This window comes from Cygnus olor, chromosome 2 (assembly GCF_009769625.2).
Source record: "Cygnus olor isolate bCygOlo1 chromosome 2, bCygOlo1.pri.v2, whole genome shotgun sequence".
In the NCBI taxonomy this organism is placed as follows: domain Eukaryota; kingdom Metazoa; phylum Chordata; class Aves; order Anseriformes; family Anatidae; genus Cygnus; species Cygnus olor.
In genome coordinates this window covers 99,262,155-99,284,820 of record NC_049170.1, presented here as the reverse complement: position 1 = coordinate 99,284,820, position 22,666 = coordinate 99,262,155, and the positions used below count along the sequence as shown (strand labels likewise).

The 22,666-nt window shown below is 37.1% G+C and overlaps 1 protein-coding gene across 5 annotated transcripts in view; it reads left to right on the top strand.

The window, feature by feature from the left end:
* ZNF407 (zinc finger protein 407) overlaps positions 1 to 22,666 on the top strand; it is a 338,205-nt gene that overhangs the window by 15,545 nt on the left and 299,994 nt on the right. For 3 of the 5 annotated variants that reach the window (XM_040549542.1, XM_040549543.1, XM_040549544.1), the window contains 2 exons: positions 9,415 to 14,217; positions 20,027 to 20,141. In XM_040549542.1, coding sequence (XP_040405476.1) covers positions 9,450 to 14,217; positions 20,027 to 20,141 — 4,883 coding nt within the window. In that variant the 5' untranslated portion in view covers positions 9,415 to 9,449. Of the gene's footprint in view, positions 1 to 3,418; positions 3,592 to 9,414; positions 14,218 to 20,026; positions 20,142 to 22,666 lie in introns of those variants that run through there. The other 2 variants (XM_040549545.1, XM_040549541.1) reach the window with 2 other exon arrangements.

Below are 22,666 nucleotides of genomic sequence, written 5' to 3'. Positions count from 1 at the left end.
TAATTTCTAATGGTGGATATTACCTTCTCTTTGTTAGAGATACAGTCATACAAAGAAATGAAGCTGCTTCATATGCTTTGCTGAAGTGCACTGGGGGGCTAACGTACTGTGACAGGGATTAGGGACAGCATCTATAGCACAGAGCCCTTCTGAATACACCAAAATGAGAAACAGCCCCCCACTTCAACTGCTCCTCGGCCCCCTCCCCCTCTGCCTTATTTAAGCAACTGAGCTGGAAAATCAAAACTGAAAAGAAAGTCTGGGTTTCATATGTCTTACAGGATTGAGCTGGAATACTTTCAGTGTGCGCACTTCTGTGTCGTTGTACAGAAAAATGGGCTTTGTCTTTGTGTAATAAGCTAATAGTTAAAATTGAGTGCCTCGCTGTGTATTAATACTGGTACTATGTTGATTTGATATGTGCATACGTGTAAATGTATATATTCTAATGAGTATATATTTTAATTGATGCTAATGCCATCTGGCAGTTCTGTAGGTACGCCTACCAAAGAGACACGTAACACGTTTCTCGTGGAACTGCTTTTCTCAGAGAAATGCAATTACTTCCTTGTGTGAAGTGGCCACCAGGTGTCATCAGAATGCTTTTATTTTTATTAATTTCTTGTTTTCTTTAGAAGTGTATGCACAATTTGTATTCTTCTCTGGAAACTTTCTTAACCTACTACTGCATGAGTAGTCCTAACTCCTACTGTTACCTGTTCAATGAAAAACTCATGGAGCCCTTTTCCTCTTATCATCAGCCTATTAAAGGATCTCAGCTGAAGACAGGAAGCACAGTAACACCAAGTGTGTGCATGTACACACAAATTATTATATGCATTCTTTGCCACAGTCATTTAAAAGAGGGGAAAAAATACATTAAGCCAAACCACGTGGACCTAATTTACCTTAGTAGAACTTAGAGTCATTAAAGAACAACAAGCAAGGCAATTAAAGTGATCAGTCAGAAGACACCACCATTTGAAACATGCTGGGTTTCCCTTTCTACCTTCCACCATCCTCCCTCCTTTTTATGCCTTTCATACAGTTCTGGTGTTTTAACTTCACATTGAAGGTGTTATTTATTTATTTAACTTAGTTCTGAATGGTTTGGCATACTTACATAAATTATGGATAAAATACATCCAAACTATCGTTGGGGTACCTTTAATTTGAAATGGTTTTGGTTAGGTTATTTTTTATATATACAGCGAGCTATTGCTCTGTGAGTATCTGGGTAATAAATTACTGAAAAACGCTCAATATTTTCATTTTTATTGTGTCAGTTTTTGTTGTTGTTATGTAAGAAATGAACATTCCAATGTGAAAAAAAATGCATATTTCTGTCTTTTTTTTTTTTCTTTCTTCCTTGAAGTTTTTCCTACTTCCTACTTCCCTTCTGCATCCTGGTTCATCTTACTCAAAAACTGGGTTCTGGGCTGGCAGCGAGCTGGCTGCTTGTGTTGGGCTTTCCAGCTGTGCTGCTGCTGCTGCCCCTCAAGCAGTGTTAGCAGGCAAGTGCAGCCCAGCCTGCCATAATGGGGGACTCTTGGCTGCTTTTTGTATGACACAGTAGTTTAAAACAAGGGGCCAACAAAGCTATCTTCTCTTGTTTTGTTTTGTTTTGTTTTATTTTATTTTATTTATTTTATTTTTTTTGTTTTGTTTTCAAAAAGAAAGTTGGTGAAAATTTAGTAAATCTTGGCAAGTACCGGACACCAGAATAGCTATCTAGGAAATCTGTACTCCTTTTGTTTTAAAGGAGAACAGAGTCAGGGTTTTTAGGGTAAAAGTTCTAAGAGCCAGCTTGCAAGAAATAGCAATTTTACCTTACTTTTGACTTTTTCGCAAAAGTGCAGGAAAAAGTAAAACTTTTTTTTTTTTTTTCAGCCAGCAACCTGATAGCGATAGTGCATTTGTGCTTCTTCTGTCACATTTCAGTGTGATCCACTGTATGTTAGAGCGTACCACAGCCTATGATAGAGAAGAGATTCAAATTGCATTTACTTTTTTTTTTTTTTTCTAGTTTTAATTGGTGAGGTTGGTCAGAATTGCATCTTGCACGAAACTGTGTAATTCTGAGGATTCCCACAAACCAAGGGACTCGTTACTGTGTATGAAAAGTGATATATTTTTTTCATGGGTCCGATGAACACTCTAAACTGTTTTGAGAAGACTTAAATATTGTTTTTCTTCCATAAATATCACAATGCTATAGAAATAACGATCTTTCTTGGATCCTCAGAAGTCTGTTGTATATTTTTATTGCTGTTGCTGTATCTATGCCTCCCTCTGGAAATAGTCAGAATTCTTTGAATTTAACAAGTCAAAATATAGGGATCTCTTTAAATTTCAAAAATTGAGGTCCTTCAACACTTCTTAGGAGTTTCTAGGGCATTTCCTCTTACTATCTGTCTTGGACATTGAATTATTTCTGACAGCACTTGAAATGAGTCTGTATCCATGCCTTTGTGTGTGTGTGTGTGTGTGGACTCTTGGCAAAACTAATCTAATGAGTGATCGTTACTGAATTTAGCAGCATTTGGCTCTTTCTGAAGTGAGGTGATGATGAATTAAAAAGTTCCCCCCCCCCCCTTTTTTTTTTTTTGTGTGTGCGAGTTAACATATACATTTTTTATGTCAGGCATTTGTAAAGACTTCCTCTATTTTGGCTTTTTTTTCCCCCTGAAGGACTTTCAGTGGTTTGGAAGCAGAAGCAAGAAGGACGTGAGTAGTATTGCAGAGTGCATTTATTTCCCTCTGATGCCCTTACGTTCTTTCTGATGCCTATGAGAAAACGATGTTAATGAGCGCAGAGAGCTAACAGTCCTCAGTGATACTGAGGTGATGACTATCAGTGGGCTTTTTATTTTGCTATTTTAACTACTGCAGATTCGCCAGTGTGGATGTTCAAAGTTTTTAGTCTTTGAAAGCCTATAGCTTGTTTGGAAGTCTTCTCTGGAGGTTCTGGTGCCTAACAAACGAACAAACTAACAAAATGAGTTGCTGTACATAAAGAAAAGGGTTACAATGCATAGCTTGAAGTTCCAACAGCTGCGAGGAAAAATATGTTTGTGACTGGTAGCATTAAATACTTCCAAAGTAAAGTTGATCTTTTTTCTGTTTGAACCAACAATTATACTGTCTTGTCTGTTCCATCGATGAGAGACTATTCTCTTGGATTAGTTGCTCTGAAGGAAGAGATGTAACCTTGTAAGACTGTGAGAAAGACACATAGTTCGATTACGAATGTTCTGCCCTTGAGAGTGAGAAAATGTGTATTTGGCACAAAGTTTACATGTTGAATTGAGTTGTTCATATTCAGTTTTGTTAAGGCTATATAAGGAGCTCCTTAAATTGATATTGCTTCATTGTTTCTGTGATTTCATTGAAAGAATTAATTGTCTGAAGAAGGGAAATTTTTAATGGAGAGAAATGAAACTTTGTTTTCAATGTATCTCATCTTTTACAAACACTGCAGATTGGATATTGAGTACTTGGAGATGATAATATGCTGACTGAGAAGTGTTTTGGGAATTTGCATGCCAGGATTAACACAGAAAATAAAAATCTATGTGGAATATGGTACCTGTAAGTACACTTTCTTTGGGTTCTTCCATACGCATCCACACTCCTTCTGTTATGGAGCTGACATATGACCAGAAAGAGAAGTAAATAAAAATGTATTGAGCATCAAGTTAGGGAGCTTTGCAATTCATTTCAGGTTTATGGAACATTACTAAATTGCTTGTCCTTTTGATTTTGAGATTACAACTTTCTAAATTTCATCTGAGGATTAGGGAAATGTAAGTCTCACATTGAAAATCTCAACTGTACTGTCTTTATCTATCGGCATAGAGGAATTATATCCTGCTTTCTGGACTACCAGAGGAAAAAAAATAGTGAAAACACTCCAGTAAAATGTTTTCTATTTCTGTCAAAGAGAAGATCTTCTGTCCCTAGATGACCGATGCTTTTATATAGAGCTGTAGCAAATACAATATCAATATACGAGAAAGCATTGTAGGAAGAATAAAAAAATCTGTATTCTTAACTGGTATTAAATCGTAGTAGTAGCTTAAGAAATGGATTTTTTCTCATGTTTTCTACTCGTTTTCTTCTTTGGAGGTAGTGAGAAAGGGATGAGTTGTGACAGTGGACCGTGTCTTTTAAATTAGATTAATTATTAAAACAAAAACTCCATGATTCTGACCATTTGGAAGTCCTAGTGCAAGGAAGAGGAGAATCTTTAGCTGTATTGGCTTTTGTGTCACAGCCAAAATCCTGTGTATTATGCAGTTGTAATTTAAAAATGTATCTTTCCTCGTATACCTGATGAGGTTTTGGTATTTTTATGATGTAGATGTAGCATATGTAACATAAACATTCTGCTTTTGAAGATCTTAAAAATATGTTTAACTTCTTTTGGATAGTTGAGTAATTATTGAAGAAAAGCATTATGTTAAAGACTTAGCTAATATTTCCAGTACAATTACTGAGCTTACCACAAATGTTCGGGCCACAACAGGTTTCTTTTCAAAACTTATGAACAGCAATGTGCTGCAAAGAACCTTAAAGTACGTTAAGTAATGTATGACTGTCTCCAAGCAGAAGAATTTGTTAACCTGAAGCTAATGTGGCAAATTAACTTTTGTTCATGTCCTTTAAGAATCTGTTCAGCTATACTTGATTTATATGAACATTAACAAAAGATTTATGTTACAAAAAGTCAACCCACTTTTGAGTTAGAACGGCTTCATTTTGAACATCAAGTGTGATGTTCAGAGAGGGCCGTTTGACAGAGCTGAGTTTTCAGCTACTGAAATACCAAAGATTTGACCGCTGTCTATTTCGGTTGGGCTTGATTCTGTGCCCTTGGTGGTCTGCTGCGTTGTACCTGTCCATTTTATTGGTGCGGTCTCAGGGCCTGCAAAATCCCATCTGATTTATTGATGTGATAGGTTAAGTGGTTACCTATTGGTGTTACTTGTAAAAACTTAACTGGAATCTTTAAAAACTGAAGATAGACTGAAAAGCATGAAAGCTTACATCTTGCATGCATTTTAGGCTTATTGATCCATGATCAAGATAGTAGCAACTTCAAGAACTGTGCTTTTCCACTTCTACTGCTGTGTGAGTCTGCCAGCATCACACTGATGTTGAAAGCCTTATTCAGTCATGGTGAAAGTATGTAGGATTTGGACTTAAGTTTATGCTTAAGTTGCTGTGGCTGCAGAGGTACTTGTTACATCTAGAATGTGTTTTTTGGTTGCCGGTTGACTTAATCAAACTCCAGATGCAGAATCTTTGCTCCTGCTGCTGATCCCTGTTCCACTCAATGCTTCATCCAAGATCTATTTTGCAAAAAAAAAACCACACCCACATTTAGCCATATGTATAATATTTTAGCTGTGGTCCCTGGGACTGTACAAACTCAGAGTGCTTTTGATGCCTTCTTTGATGTCTCAGTTCCCATACTAATACTAAATGTAGGCTAGCCATTAATTAGTGTCGTGGCTTTGATGAGAGTGGAGATGAATTAGCTTATGCAGACTGAGTATTAGGACAGTCCAGACTTGAGACCAGCTTGTTCCTTTGCCATTGCCCTCTTATTTGGTGGCAAATCTGAGCAGGCACTTTCAGGAAAGAAGCTTATAGTAAAGGAAGAAGCACAGGAAGCAAAAGCAAAACGGTGCTAAGATGGCTTCTTTTGCCTAGAGGAGACTTACGGTGTGCTGAACACATCCTTCAAGTAATAATAGTCATTTGCGCAATAGATCTGTGCAGGAAGCTGAGAAGAGTTCTGCCCAAAGCTTGCTTTGTGTGTAAGGCACCACTGTCCCATCAAGAAAACTGAGGCATATGCTACTAAGGTTGTGTTAGAGACACGGAGGTGTTGTCTGAGCAAAGATCGGAGTGGGGAGAAACTGAGATGTGCTTCAGTGCTGTGGGTTAGATCTTGTCTGGGGTTTGGAAAACTGGCCCCGTCGCAGCAAATCACTGACTGTGGTCCCAGCAAAAAGTAGTGCCAATAGCCATTACCATCTACCTCAGGGGATACACTCCTGTCCTAAAGGCAACTTCAAGAGAGAACTAAAAGGAACTTAAGGAAATGTAAGTCCTTACATTAATATAAGGGTAATTTTAGCAGGGCAACAGCAGTCACCTCAAAGATGTTTTGTTTTATGTTTTGTTCTTTATGGATTATGGTTTCATGCATGTGGAAACTCCAGCGTGACAGTATTTTGACACAGGGTATATGGCGGTTGGGGCAGAGACCGATGTGCCTCTGGGGAGCGTGTGCAGGGAGAGGTTATTTTCATGAACACTCAAGTGTGGGTTGGAGACAAAGCATGTGGAGGCATACAGTTGTTACTACACCTAACTTGTTCGGTGTGCTTGAGGAGTTACTGCCTTGACGATGCCTGTTGTTAGCTGTGGGATAGATGCAGGCTGTTGACTTCACCAGGAGGAGTGCCATTTGTAACTGGAGTGCATCTCTGCTCTGCATGGGAAAAGTTTATCACAGAATGAAGGCAGAAACGAGTGTGGCCATTTACTGTTGACTTGGAGGACTGTAGGCATTAGGTAAGAAGGCTGGGGCATAAAGCTACTTTGCACGTTTCTGTTACACATGTCATTAGTTTCATTTCACACTGAAGTTATTGGGAGTATCTGTGAGAGTTGTATTTTGCATGTTACATTTGTCCAGCAACCTGTTCGTGGCTACAGTTTGCAAAGATAAAATAAGGGAAATATATTTCTGTTTCTAAGGACGTGCAGGCCCTTAATTGATGCAATACAGTTGAATTGAATCCAACCAGACAAGGATGGATGCCAGAGCTGGGATTGCAATCTGTTTTCTTTTTTTTTTTTTTTTGATAGCTCGTAGAGTAGGATGAACTTCTATTGGAGAGTTAGCGAACAAATGTCGAGAAGTAAGGCTAAGCCTGCGGGTACCGCATGCCAATAAGCAGCCATCTTTTTTGAGGTTTGCAGGTGGCTATTGGAAATGAGCTGAATCCGAGCGGGTATGGCAGGAAAGGCTTGTTCTGAGAGGAGCTGATACCTTTCTGTGACAGCCGGGAAGCATCCACCTCAGGTGATTACTGTATCTCTGGCTGAAAGTGGTTTGCGATTTCTGTCAGAGGTTGATCTAGGTGTGACAGCACTTTAAGGTTTAAATCAAATTATAGGATGACTTTAAATGGGCATGAAGCATGTCGGAAGAGAGTGTGGTGAGGAGCCACCAATCCTCTGCTTATTAATATGGCTTGGATGTGTGAAATTTTGTCAATGGAGAAACCACTAATTACCCAGACACAACCTTTGATAGTGGAAGTTTCCAGTGCAGGTATTAGTACACTGCTGGACAGGTTCTCTGATAAATTAAATGCTCTGAGAGGAAAGTATCCTATAAAGAAGATGGAGGATTGGTCTGACATTGCAAATTGTCTTGTACAGCAGGGAAAAACTGCTTTTTTGCTCCCAGGTCATATAAGGGAAGAGTGGTCAGGTCTCAGTGGCGGGCTGGGAACTTGCTGTGGAAGTGCAGTGAGGCAGAGGACCCATGGCTGCTGCTTGCAGACAGTTAAGGATGGACTTGTGGTGCTCATCACTGAAATAATTCTTGGTATTTCCTAAGCAAGTTATATACATAAAGCTGTACTCCAATTAAACAACATAATTTTAATCTAATCTTTTTTTCCCATATCACAAGCAGTGGTCATAAACATTTTCAGGATATGCTTGCTCTTCAAAGGCTTCATTCCCCTCTGCTATTAATTGCTGTGGTGTTTTTGAGTATACTGCCAGTATATTGGCTTACATCAACTGAGAATATGGACCGGATTGTTTTAATTCTAACTAATTGTGATAGTATGTATCATGGTGTAGTGAAAAAGGAAAAAAATAATACAGTGTAAGAATCAGAAATTCTAACACAAAGAAACAGTATTTGGAGCCTCCAAAAGACTGCTGGGATCTGGAGATTTTGCTTTCTCATTTAAAAGGCTAGGTATAGCTAACAGGGTATAAGTTCGGTCAGTATTTTAGCTCAATGACAGGCCTGCAGTTGGAAAACAGGTCTGTTCAACATATGCAACTCTATGCACTCAATTGCTTACAGGCCTTCCTTAGATTATCATTAAGCCCCAAAGCAATTTTGTTTTTACTTCTGTAAGTAACAAGTCCATTTGATTTGGGTATATTTCCCCAATTCAACACTTTTTTACTTTGTCCTCAAAACCAAGATTTTTTTGACATGTATTTGAATACTTTTTTTGTACCTTGCATTGCTTGTATCAACGTTGCAATTACTTAATCTTGTCAGGAAGTACTTACAATTGTGGTCATGGCCTCATTCAATGGGTAACTGAACAAAAAAATGGATACTTGGATCTGCAGCAAATTGATGTTTAAATCATAGCATAAAGCACATAGATAAACATTTAGTATTTAATCATCTGTTAAAATGAAATGCACTTTCAATTCTCGATCGCTTCATATCAAAATGAAAAGGTAATAAACGTCAAGATTTGATTTCCCACCCCCGCCCCCCTTGTAAAGTGTGTTGGTAGCATCAGTTTTCTGCTGGTGACATCTTTTTGGGAGCAGGAAGATCACGCTGGGAAGTTGAAAGAAAGCTTTTGGTAACTGGATGTGGATGGCTAGAGTTTGTGCTGGGATTCAAAGATGTTTCGCGTCTCTGCACTGTTATTTCATGTCTTTTTTACTGGGAAATGAACTTCTAGAGGATTTTCAAGGAGCGATGGGGAGCTATACTAGTGGCATTTTCTTTTATAACATGGCTCAGTTAGCAGTTTTCATCTCATTCTTTAGCAGGTAATCTAAACGGGAAGGATGGAAATCTTTATACTTAAAGTAATTTGTGTCAGCTTTGTTTTGTTTGTTGTTGCAGTCATAGTCATTTGCTCCTCGGAGCTTTTAAGTTTGTGATCCTGGATTTCTTGACCAGGAAAAGTTGAATGCCCCATGACTGGTTCCCTGAACTCTGTTAGTGTTTAACATATCCTAAAAATGCTTCTAGAAATGAAGGTTAGGCTTGTCTACCCAAGTTTAAGTGTGTAAAAATTCAAGCACTTAAATAAAATTAACGTATTTTTAGGGTTGCTAAGCATGGGAGTCTTGGCAATGCTCATTGGTAAGTTACTTGATTACAGAACCACTTTTGAAGCCAGTCCTTGGTCACATGGTGTTTAAATGACATAGAGAACCAAGTGCTTAGGAGTTGTTTTGGGTTTCAGGTGTCACGAGGTTTGACACAATTTTAATTTGCTATATTGTTCTGTTTTATTAAACTTGTTTTAATAAAATAAAATATTTTTTTTTTTAACTTGAGCTTCATAAATTTTGGTTGTATATAAAAGATTAATAATAACTCTTCTTTTATAGGTACTAAGCCAAATGGTCTACAGTTGGCAGTATCCATGTTAAGAATGGATGGGGAGGATAATCAGAAGAGAGTTGATGCTGATGAGAGTTTGGAAACTAAGCTGAGAAAAGGATCCCTGAAAAATGCATCAGGAGAAAATGCTGAATGTGACTCTTCATCTCAGCAGAGAAGAAGGCTCATATCAGATGAAGTGTTCAGGAACCTTGAAAAGAAAAGAAAAGAGAATGGAACAAACAAAAGGGCATTGTCAGGATCACCAAGCCTGGACATTGTTGAAGCAGAGAGACCTGAAAATGTCTGCAGGAAGAGAAAGCTGATTTCTTCAGCAGACGTGAAGGACAGTGAAAGGAAGTTGCACAAAGTCCTAGCTGTAGGAGCAGGTAGCATAGAAGCTGGAGCTGCAAAGAAGGAAGGAGTCACCAGTTGTCATGGTGATAACATATTTAATTCAAATTTTGTGTGCCCACATTGTGATTTCAAATGTGCTGATGGTGCCATCTTGAAAATTCACAAGGAAAGCAAACATTCACAAGAGGTGCTAGCTGCTGTTCCTGAAAAGCTATCTTCTTCAGAAGAAATCAATGTTGGCTATAGAGTTGGAAACATAGACAAAGATTTTAAAGACAAAACATGTGATCAGTTATTACCATCCTGCTCTGATATGGAAAAGCATGTACAAGAAAGCCACTCTAAACAATCGGAAGAGCAAACATGCAGTTGCACAACTAAATATAGTTCAACATTACATACACATGCTAAGCAAGATTACGAGCAATCCAAGATATTTTGTTGTGATCTTTGTGGTTTTAAGAGTCCTGAGGAAAATCTCCTAAATTCTCATTTCCTTGGCAAGACACACCTTCGACGCCAAAATCTTGCTGCACGGGGAGGATTTGTACAGATATTGACAAAAAAATCCTTTAAAAAGCAACAGTCTACTGCAACCAGAGAGAGAAATGTGAGAGCAAAATCTGGGAGCAGTAAATTAAGGGCAAGGACTGCTGATGCAAAAGAATTAAATGTTTGCAGTGCACTGAAAGCCTCAAAAGTAAGCTTGTCTAAACAAAATGATGACGCTGAACTTCTTGTTGAAACGATACCATCTACAAATATTCCTGATGAAAAAACGGATACTACGATAGAAAAGTTGCTTTCTTCCAGTGTAGAAGGAAATAATGAAGTTAATACTGGAAAGCTAGAAATACCAGGACCCTCAGAAAGTATATTGCAGAAATCAGAACTCCCTCCAACTACCAAAAAGCTAGTTAGCAGTTTAAATGTGACAAAGAAATTTGATAGACTGGAACATAAGAGAAACATTGTATTGCTAAGAACTTCTTTCAGAGGAAGTAGGTCTCTTAGATTAAAAAGGCAAGTTAAAAGAAGGTACAATTTGTTGGGTAAGAGAGGCAAGTCTGAAAATCAGAGAGTACACATAAAGCATGTCTCCAGCACACAGGTTAAACCTGGTGATTCAAACCCTACATCACATACAGAATTAGAAACAGATGATAAAAGTCTTTGTAATACTTCAGAAATTCAAGATCTTACTCAAGATAAGCCAAATACACTTTCTTTCAGCCCTACAGATACTAAAAATTCTGAAGGAAAACTTACTGCTGATCACGGTGTTCATCATACTTCCATTGACTGTGGTCATGCTTTTCAGAACAAAAAAAGTTTGGAAACTCATGCTGTAGAGTTTCATACAAAAAGGATTCAGTTTCATTGTCAGACATGTAGTTATTCCTCTGGAGTCAAGGAAGATATGAAGCAACACTGTCAGGACAGTAAACACCAGATGGGAGGTTGCAGCTTTAATTGTCAACTTTGTTCATTTATCAGCTTGAATATGATAAACTTTGAAAGCCATATGAGTGAAGTGCATAATATGTCCCATACTTGTCCAACTTGTGTTCTTTTCTTTCAAACACAAGAAGAGCTGATAAATCATCAAAAAGAGGAGAAACATGATAGTTCATTAGTTCAGCTAGCTACTTCATTGAGTAACAGTGGTCCGACCTTGCAAGTGGTAAGTTATGCTGACTCACTATCAAACAGTAGCCAAAATCTTGCAAAGGAAATGGAAGTATCAATGAAACCAAAAACTCCAGACTCTTCCTTTGAAAATCATAGAAATGATGTAAAGCATTGTGTTCTGAATAAAACCCAATTTCAGTGTAAAAAGTGTTTTTATAAGACAAGATCTTCCACAGTTCTTACAAGGCACATAAAACTCCGACATGCCCAGGAGTATCACTTTCTTTGCAAAGCATGTAATCTTTACTCCCTGAGTAAGGAAGGAATGGAGAAGCATATCAAAAGAAGCAAGCACCTTGAAAATGCCAGAAAAAACAATATTGGACTACGTTTTGAGGAATGCATTGAAAAGGTTTGCGTTGGTGTTGGTGGTATTAAAACAGTGATGGATCCTTCCATTTCTGGGAGTGGGAACACAGAGTTAGATAAAGAAATTATACATGTTTCATCTTCTACTGTGGAAAACATATCGAGAAATAAGGAATTTGTTCCAGTTGATCAAAGAATTGGTGAAAATGAATTGGTTTTAGCTAATGCACCGAAAAGAGGGAGACCCAAAGGCACTATTTCTAGGACATGCACCCATTGTGGTCTTTTGGCCTCCAGTGTTACAAACTTGACTGTTCATATCAGACGAAAGCACAGTCATCAGTACAGCTATTTGTGTAAGGTTTGCAATTACTACACTGTAACCAAAGGAGATATGGAACGACATTGTGCGACCAAAAAACATAAAAGTCGTGTGGAAATAGAAGGACACGGAAAACAGAACTCAGAGATCGTTGTTAACCCTGAAGGAGGCAATTTTGAATCCATGAACAAGGTTAGCAGCCCTGTGACTGCTCTATGTGAACATGCTGAGGATGGTAGCCAGACATCAGATTTGGGAAATTCTGTCTTAGACAATCAGGAAGTTGAGCAAGGAGAGGCTGAGGTAAAAGCTGAAAATGCCAGTAGGCTGCCAGATTTGGAGCATGCTAGCAATTCAGTAAATATAAAACAACACATACTGCATGAACCAGCAAAGATTACCCAGGATGGTGACCCGTGCTTCCAGAGAAGAGCAATGGGTGCAAACGACAACAGGTGTATACATTGTGACTTCACTGCTCATTCTTCTTCTTCTTTGGAGTTGCATGTGAAACGAAAACATACAAAACAATTTGAATACTACTGCATGGCTTGTGACTACTATGCTGTTACTCGGAGAGAGATGATTAGGCATGCGGCAACGGAGAAACATAAAATTAGGAGAGAGTCGCATGTTTATTCTTCAGTGGAGGAAGCAGACGCAGCACGTATCACTAAAGAAGGCACTGCTTTGTCTCAAGAGGAGCACCATCCCAGTGCAGGAGAGATGAAAACTGTTGTAGATGAAATGAAATATGCCAGTGATGCAGCAGAAGGTGATCATGTGAATAAAAGCTTAACTGAGGGTATTGTCTCAGACGAAAATGCATCCCCAGAAACACCTAAAGAAGGCAGCTCCCAAACTACAGTAGAAAGTGGAGTTGAAGTGGAAGCTAAAAATGGAGGAGAAAACCTTTTTTGTGAAGGATTCCAGCAAGGTCCTCAGAAAGATAAAGCTGTTAAACTTGATGAAGAGGTATCCATTAAAGAAGCAGGCACTTGTGAGTTGCAGAGCAATGGGCATGGTGAGGAACTGCTCAACTCAGATGACTGCACAGCAGAAAATCAAAATAGTTCAGGTGGCACAGACTTGAATTCAGGAAAAGGCGAGGAAAGCTTGGAAGCAACTAGAGAAAACCCTGAAGTAGAATGTAGAAACACAGACGTTCTTGAAGAAATGCAACTGAAAGGAAATAACCCACTTATGTTAAGTCTTCCAGAAACAAAAAGTGCAGTACAGCAATCAAATTTTGCTGGAAACATTGCAGAAATGGTGCAAAATATACATAGTTTAGAGGGTGACAGAAGTTTCAAAGAGGATCCTACTGGGGAGGAGGAAGAAGCCCTTATGGAAGCACAACATGAAGCAGAAGTATCTATAAATAACAGTGTTTGGGAGGCAGATGGCTCAACAGCTGAGGGCATGCAAGAAAGTAGTAATGAGGCTTTAGGAACAGTTATCAGTGCTGATGATAAAGGAAAGGCAATGCAAAATTTTGGCAAGTTTGATCCTTCCATAGTGAGATTAAAAAGCAATCAAGACGAGGAGGCCATTGACCATTCAGATGAAGGACAAACGTCAGGTGGAGTGAGAGTTAGTGAGTTCGCAGTGAAAGCAGACACTTCACCAAACAGTGGGAAAAAAAAGAAGTCGGAAGGAATTTCCCTTGGGGAATCGACACGTATTCGCTGTGATGACTGCGGTTTCCTAGCAGATGGTTTGAGCGGACTAAATGTTCACATAGCCATGAAACATCCTTCAAAAGAAAAACATTTTCATTGTTTACTCTGTGGAAAATCGTTTTACACAGAGAGCAACCTTCACCAGCACTTGGCCAGTGCGGGGCACATGCGAAATGAGCAGGCAAGCGTGGAGGAGCTGCCCGAGGGAGGCGCTACCTTTAAATGCGTGAAGTGCACGGAGCCCTTCGATTCGGAGCAGAACTTGTTCCTCCACATCAAAGAGCAGCACGAGGAACTGTTGCGGGAAGTGAATAAGTACATTGTGGAAGACACTGAGCAAATAAACAGGGAGAGGGAAGAGAACCAAGGCAACGTCTGCAAGTACTGTGGGAAGATGTGTAGGAGTAGCAATTCCATGGCCTTCCTAGCTCACATTCGTACCCATACAGGTATGGAAACGCTCTCTTTGCAAGTGGTCTCTTTGAAACGGAGTGAATTATTACCATTGGTCTTTTTCTGCTTGTTAATCTCTTTAACGTTTCTTAGGAACTGGTATTCATACCGCCTGATGAGCCACTGTTGAAATTGAAAATTACCTAAAGGGGTATGAAAATATGGTGATCAAAGGGCAGAAAATGTAAGAACATTTTAAGCGCAGTCGCCCTTCTGCTTTTTGTTTCATATACAGAAATTTCCTTCCCTTTAATCTAAATTGTAATCATTAATTGGTTCTTAAATTCATATAATGAAGCAGTGCTGGTTTAAGAGAACAATTAGCTGTCCTTTCTAACGTCCTCTTCCTTGCAGTTGTTTAATATCCAAATTGTTTATTTCGTTTCAATTCAGTAACACTTTCAGCGTTTTAGCATGATGCTTCAGGATAGCCATTTGAGAATACATCATTCCTTAATAAATACCAATAATGAGCATCAAGAGTTTATTGTAGAAATAAGTTATGGGAATTGGAATAGGTCAGACTTTTTGGGAGGTAGCGTGTAATGTTGATGTGATGCACGGGGATGTAATATCTGATTAAGTTTCCGTGCTGATCACACTTTCAGTTCATTTTTATGTTTAATTTTAAGTGGAAAATTTAAAAAACATTTTTGTAGAAAAATGCATAAGCTGCAGTTCTAAATTTATGTAAAAATTCACTGCGATGTTTCTATAAACCTGCCATACATTCTTTATTTTAAATAGACAGCTTTTCTAAATCACTGAGCTCTGCTTAGACAAGTGGTGTCTCCATGGTTGAATTTATGAGTGGATTTGAATAATAAATTCACATTTCAATGAACATATTTTCATTAAAACTGTAAGGTTTATTTTACTGTACTTTTAAATAATGGCTTATTATGGAAGCTATAGTTTAAATTCATGCAGTATTTGAAACTTAGTGCATGGTTACAAGGAAGAGAACAAAAAGGTAAGAAAAAAGAAACATGGAAGTATGGTAATTCCTGGCATAATCCTAAAATAGTTTTGTAAGTTTTTTATGAAAAGGCAAGGGCATGACTGGACAACAAAGTTCAAAATTAATCTTGGGGAACATGGACATTGTATTTCAAACCTTTCAAAGCATTTTACTATAACTGCAGTATTCATGGATGCCAATAACTCACCTACTTAATACTTTCAGCGTTACTTCTGGCCTGTCAATAATGCAGTTATCTGGATTGTTGCAGCTAATGTCCAACTTCGAATGCAGCATTAAGTCTTTAGAGGGACAGTCGTGTTCACATGGTCAGAGCAGCTGTATAAGCCCTTAATATGCCCTCTTACAGCAGATAAAACTGAATAAAACTAAAGGGGAAGATGCTAATGGAGCTCTCTTTAGAATTCTTTATGCAACTGTCTGGTCAAGACATGTTGCTTATAATTGATGTGTCCATTACTTGAATTCTCTTGTAATTATAGTCAATAAGTCTTGTAAATGTGTTAAAGCTCACTAAAAGCATACAAATTCAAGAACAGAGTAAGGCTAATAATTTAAAATAATCAATGTAGGCATTTCAGCACTTAATTTCCCTTGTGTGTTGATAGCTGATCATTCTTAATCCATTAAGATTTATTTAGTCGTTTACAATGCAAAATAGGTTTGCACTGGTCACTTGTGCCATTTGAAAATGTCCACCAGGTTAAGTGCAGAATGTAGTCCATTAGTCTTCCTTGACTATATGTATTAATTGCATTTAAAATCAAGTTAATGTGGATGTGAAAGTGAGGTAACTATCAATATATGACAAAGCAACCCTACTTACATAAGTTACATCATTGATTGTAACATTTAGTAAAAGTTAGTGTACTTTTTACCATCTCGTGTGTAGGTCTTATCATGAAGAATATTTTCATCGTGCTTTTGAATGGCCCTAAATATGCAAAGCAGTAAAAGGATACATTTCAGTTTGCAAGTCACTTTTTGGTGGTGCTTGTTGGAGGGGTGTAGAAGGGTTACAGATGAGAGTTTAATCTGGCCTCTTTCTCACAGCACCTCTAAATGGATCGCTTTTCTGATGCTTTGCTTATTCGCATAAATAGCAATGTGGAGACTTTTATTAACAGTTAATGGGAAGAAGGCTTTCTCTTCCAATCCCCGTTTTCATATTTGTGATTTCCTTTGCGTGTCATAGAACCTTTCCCTCCAGTCTGTCAGATCACAACAGATGCAGCTGAATAAGAAACAAACATTGTGGGGTTATTGGGAGTGGTGGCAGAGGGAACTGCCCTACACCACCAGCTGTACATCCACTGTTGGTGAGGCAAAGCACAGTAGTATTTCTAGCTTCTCTCATCTCTTCCAGGGTAACATCAGGTGCATAACAGGAGGAGAAGCTGCAGTTATTTTCCAATCTATTGTTCTGATTATGTGCTTTTTCTCAGTCTTCAGCATCTGGATGTGCATATATGTATATAGATATATGTTTGTATGTATAACCATATTTAACTCCCTGTTTTTCTATTTTTTAAAAATTAATTTGAGTTATTGGTAATGGTTTTGGGGTAGGGAGGAATGGAAGGGAAAGTTGTGGAAAGAAACAACTAATGATTTACATTAATAGAAAAAATATCATTTCAAAATACTGTTAAATAATCTAAGAGATTTTCACGTTGCAAATGAAAGGAAAGCTTTGCTACAGAGGAGATAACAAGCAAGTCCATCACATGTTGACAAGTGAAAATGAGGAAGTGTAAAGACAAATAAAAGGAATAGTAGAGGTGGAAGACTTTTTAGTTTGCAATTGATGCAGGTCCCATAAACTTAATTAACAACCAACATGTGAGGAAAAATCACCTGCAACCACATCATCTTTGTTTCGTTTCTCATCAGATTTCCTCAGTTAATGGAAGGCTTGCCCAATGTAAGTGTGGCATCTTAATATCCATACCCCAACCGTAGTAGGAGATGGCACGACGGTGTTTCATGTGGCTCTGCTTACTTTGTGTTGGGCCTGAGCTAGAGGCACAGCTGTGCCTGCACATGCAGATGATGTTGGCTTAAAATAGGCAGTGAACTTTTGTTATAGGTTTGGGTTTCTTTTGTGTTAGGATTATTAACTCCTGTCATCTCGTGAGAAACAACAGCATGGTTTGTGTTATTTAGTCTCTTTTCATTTTTTTCCCGATTCTGTAGTTAAGAGTTAGTCTATTTTCATTCCCTCTCCCCCCCCAATTCAGTAGTTAAGAGCCTTATTGTTTACTGCTGCCTCTGAAAATGTACACTGTATTTCCATGCCACTATTCCGCTTGTGGATAAAGTAATTCCATGGCTTTTTTTTTTTTTTTTTCAAGTCATCTGGTTGGAAAGGTGCTGTATTGCAAGTATTTTTCTTAGTGAACTAAAAGCCAAATGTAAAGCCAGTAGTAAGTATCACATAAACACAGCAGATGAGAACCATTGACGTTTGTGATGAATATGGCTAAGAAATGTTTAATTGCTTCAATATTGTTTCAGATAGCCTTATACTAAATAGAGATTTTTGCCCCATTTGTTTAACTTTCAGTCTAATGCCTTCATCTTAAGCATATATATATATATTTTTTTCCATCCAAGAAGATACTGGAATGATTTTGGCATCAGCAACCTAAAGGGGAGAGGTACTGCTTTTGTTTCAGGTGATAAGTACTGACTGTAGCCTGCCAGCAAGTGAATTTTCATGAAGCTTAAATGGAGATGTTAACAGATATTCAGCTCTGGATGTGAGGAATAAATAAATAAATAAACCTCAAGGCCTCAGTGATTTTTGGATGAGAGCAGTCAACGGAATAATACATTTATGTATTGTCAGCACACTGTAGCTACGATTGGTCTGAACTACAGTTTTTCACAAAGGAGTCATGTAAATGGAAAACAGCAAAGGTCTTGTATGGAAACCCTGCGGGACACCTGCAGTAACAGAATGAGGAACGAATTTACAATTTAATCAGTAGGAGAGAAACTAAAGGAACACAGGATTGAATCCACCTGGTATTTGAATTCTGTGATATAAAACAGCAGTATAAACACCAATAGATTAAAAAGAAATCCTGACTGTGGCCTTGATATTATTAATTGTGCAATTAGTCTTTAAGATCATAAGTTAAAACATCAACTTTTAATACTCTTTTATTTAACGCAAAGATAGGCTTTTTTATTTGCATGTGTCTCTTTATAGAATGCGGTGTTGATTTGAAATGTCACCAAATTAATGATTAATTTAGTTTTATCAGGATCATTTAAATAAACTGGGGATTTTCAGTGTGATTGATAGAATGTGATTGCTGTTAGCTCCAGTCTCAACCTGCTTTTGACATTTAAACATATAAAGCTGACTAGATATAACCATTCAGGTGCTAAATATATTTTACATCTACTTCCAACAGTAGAAATGGAAGTATTAAGAGATCTGGCTTCATTGTCATTGAACTGTGAAATATTCAACCTTGTCTGCCCGTGCTTAGTACTGTTGACTTTTTTATTTCAGTTAGAAGATTAAAATTAAATGCTTCATTTTTCGTCAGCTTTTGGAATTAAATTGAAATTTAAGACTCTAAAATTTTTTACTAAGATCCTCAATTTCACCAGTGGATTCTTGGAGGAGATCCTGTTTCAAGGGCAAAGCAAAAAGGTTCATTGATCAAGTATGATATAGTGTAACATTTTTCTTATCAGAGCTCTTTATGTATATTTGTTAAAGATCACATATTTCATATTATGCTTAACTGTATTGGAAGATGTACTTCGCAAAACATATACTAAACATAATATGGAGAATCTGTGACCATATTGTACTTACTTTTAACTGCAGTTCTATGATTTTGATTTATTGGCTTAAGCATTTAGTGGTCAGAAAATTGGAAAGTGCTACAGCATACTTTAGAACAGTGTTACTGCCTAGTAAAATAGGGACTGACATGTGCCCAATTCAACTATTTCAGTAAAAAAAAAATAAATCTTTCCATACTATGGAGAGGATCCCTGATAATTAAGACAGACAAATAATTGGACTTTCTGCTGAACTGATGTGATACAAGAAATAGCCTGGTACTTTTTCCTTGGAGAAATAATTCTAAAGTTCTTTGGTCTGCACTAGACATTTAATATTAAAGTTTGTTCTTGAAATAAATAATAGCCAAAATGTCAATACTTCTGGTTTGCAGAATAATCATAAATTCTTGACCATAAAACAGTCATAAAGGCATAATATTTTATCCACTGTATATTCATACATTGCATGTCATTACAATGGCTAGGTGATGAATCATTTTCTGTGTGTGACAGAACAAATCTGAAATACCAATGCTAATGTGAAATGTATTCAAAGTCAGAAGACTTGTAAAATTACTTTACTTTAAATATACTTGCTTAAAAAAAGTACATTTTGAGTTTACACTAATATCAAACCAGAGTTTCTGTATTTGGAAATGGCAAAAGGTGTAGAACAACTTTTGTCATCTTGTTGAAAGGTTATTTGCTTCATTTTAATATTCTTTGTTTAAAAAAAAAAAGAAAAAAGATAGAAGTGAATGATTACTAAGCATTAGGAGAGTAGTTTCCGTGGTCCTGAACCTAAGGAAACTTTAATGAGTATATACCATCTGTGTCTTGGGCGTTATAAATTTATGTACGAGGTACTTTTTTTATTAGGCAAAAATCTCAAACAGGTTAAATGTGGGGTAGGCTTTTTTAAAGGTTATTTTTTCCTAGGAATTTTTATTTCTTTAACCGTGGGTGATATATTATTCTAATTCAACTCATATCTTATGCTAAATTTTACTTAGGATCAAAGCCATTCAAGTGCAAGATATGCCACTTTGCAACAGCTCAGCTTGGAGATGCCAGAAACCATGTCAAGAGGCACCTTGGGATGAGGGAATACAAGTGTCATGTCTGTGGGTGAGTAAATTGAAATAGTCTCCACCATGGTTAACCAGGAGAAGAGTGCAGGATATGCATTGTTTCAGAATTGAAAACTCTGATGTGAGCAAGAGTGGCTAAAATTATGCATGCATATCCTCCTTTCCATTGTTATGGTAAATTCCTTAAATACAGTTATGACATTCTTTTCCCACTTCTAATCCTGCACTGAAGATGAGCAATTTTATGGGCTACAAGGTCAATTTGAACCTGTAATCTGTAAATTGACTAAATTATAGGATGTTCATTCACATTGCCAGGGAGAACTGTAAATTCCATTTAAAGACATAAAAAATATATAATATAGACTTTACTGTGTGGGGTTTTTTCTTTTGCTATACTGTTATAATTTTAGTACCATTAACAGATTTCTGGACTCCATTAGGGTTTTCATTCTTTACGAAAACAAAACAGAAGACTGATTTTTCAAACAAATGGGTCTAAAATATTGCAGGCATAAGACTTTAAAAATAAATTGAAGTCTTTTATATATGCCTGTGTTCCTGTTTGTTACCAAAAAAATCTTGTTTTTCTTTTTTACTTAATCGTTATTTCCTCAGAAGGATCGTTCATAATGTTTAATTGTCCTTCAAATGTGTTGCATTTAATAGGAGGCATTGAGACTCCTTAATGCAAAACTAATTAATTTAGCAGAAATGTTTAAAAGGTTTTAAAATGCCATGGCATATATGGTACATCATAGGACATTCAAAGTTGGATTTTAATACCCTACTTCTGATTAAAAATATATTTTAATGTTATTATGCTACAGAAATTAACTAATATATGCATCATATAAAAACACTTTACTCAAACCTATGTAACCTGCTATAGCAGTCTTATGGCTAATGTGTAGAACAGCACAGGTTCAATTAGATGATGCAGTGCACACATGAATGGTGTGGTGTGCTGTTAGGGATAATATTAAGCAGGGAGGTTTTTTTTTCAGTCTTGGCATACTGATCCACTGCAGGACAAAGTGAGTTACACATTTTAAAGGACAAGTGAATCTTCAGCTGAAGATGCAGCTGAGTGATTTTCACTGATTCATCTCTCTGTTTTTCGAATAATTTTGCATGCAGCATTATGAGATACTTTGGATGTTTTTACTCACTTAAGAAAATTAATTGCTGACTTCTTGGAACACGAAATAAAAATGTATGAGCCTAATTCTTAAGTCCACTGAATATCAGTAGTAGAATAACTCGTGCTACTCTTTATTTTGCAGCATGCTTAAAATGAACTTTATGCACAGTAGTCTATTTTATGTTGTTTGAAAAATCTTATTTGCTGTGTCTGCTGTATGGATTACTGAGAATTTGGCATGGGAGATGGTTATCAACTACAGATCCACAAAACTGTTTAGCTGAGGCTAAGCTCTGTTCTTTAGAAGTTTTCAACAAACTTGACAATGGTTCTTTATTCAGTTCCCTTTTAACTTAGAAAGAAAAATCATGTTATTTAACTACGTAATCATCAAAGGCAAAGTCGAAAATCTTGAAACAGTTAATAGTGTATCTTTTATAAAATGAGAATTAAACTGATCAGGCTTTGGCACAGTTTCTCACTTTTCAAAAATCATTCCTTCCCTCCAGGGTTGACATGTTCTTAGAATATGTCTCAGAAAATACACAACTTGCTTGTAATTCATGACATGGATGATTTAAACAGTGGGCTTAAATGGTAGTCAGTTTGGGAAGCTGATTGCTTACTACGTGTTGCTGATATGTCATACCTGGTAGCCAAGCAGGTACTCATTTTCCATTTTTGTGTAGTATTGTATTACTACTAATTTGCATCAACAACATGAAGCTGTGCTATTTAGATATGACAAAACAATGAGCTGAAGAGACATACACCACGATAATCCGTGCTCACAAAAATCTGATTTATATACTTGTTCAAATAATCATCACATTTCACTTAATGTGCACCAAAAAATGTATTTTAAGAATTACACGTTAACATTGATTTAATTGGAAAAGACATTTTTATACTATAGCTAACAGACCTGAAGAATTGGGCAGGATTTGAGGGAGAAGGAATGACCAGAGCAGTTTGAACTGTAGTCCAAATAATGAATATGCCATCCTTTAATGTGGAAGAACAGAAAAAAGTGTAATAGCTTGTGCTGTGTTTCTGCTATTTTTAATGAAAGCATTGGGTAGTGTGTAAGTTAAAAAACATAAAGTGGCAACATAAAAAAAAAATTGCTAGGATTGGCTATCGGATTAGTGGCACTATAGAGCATTGGTACATTAACACCACTGACAATGTCAATTCATTATCATTGATGGCTAAATAATCTTAGAAATGCTCAGTGGACCTATTAGTTCCTGAACATAAGCAGCTCATGCTGCATTTCTTCATTAGCTTTAATTGCTATAAATTTTACCTTTTTAAAAATCATGCTTTAAAAGGTGAAGTGATCTTTCAGGAACATTAACTCTGTAATTTTGTCACAAACAGAAGGTCTTGCACTATGTTTTCTTTTCTGCAGTAGT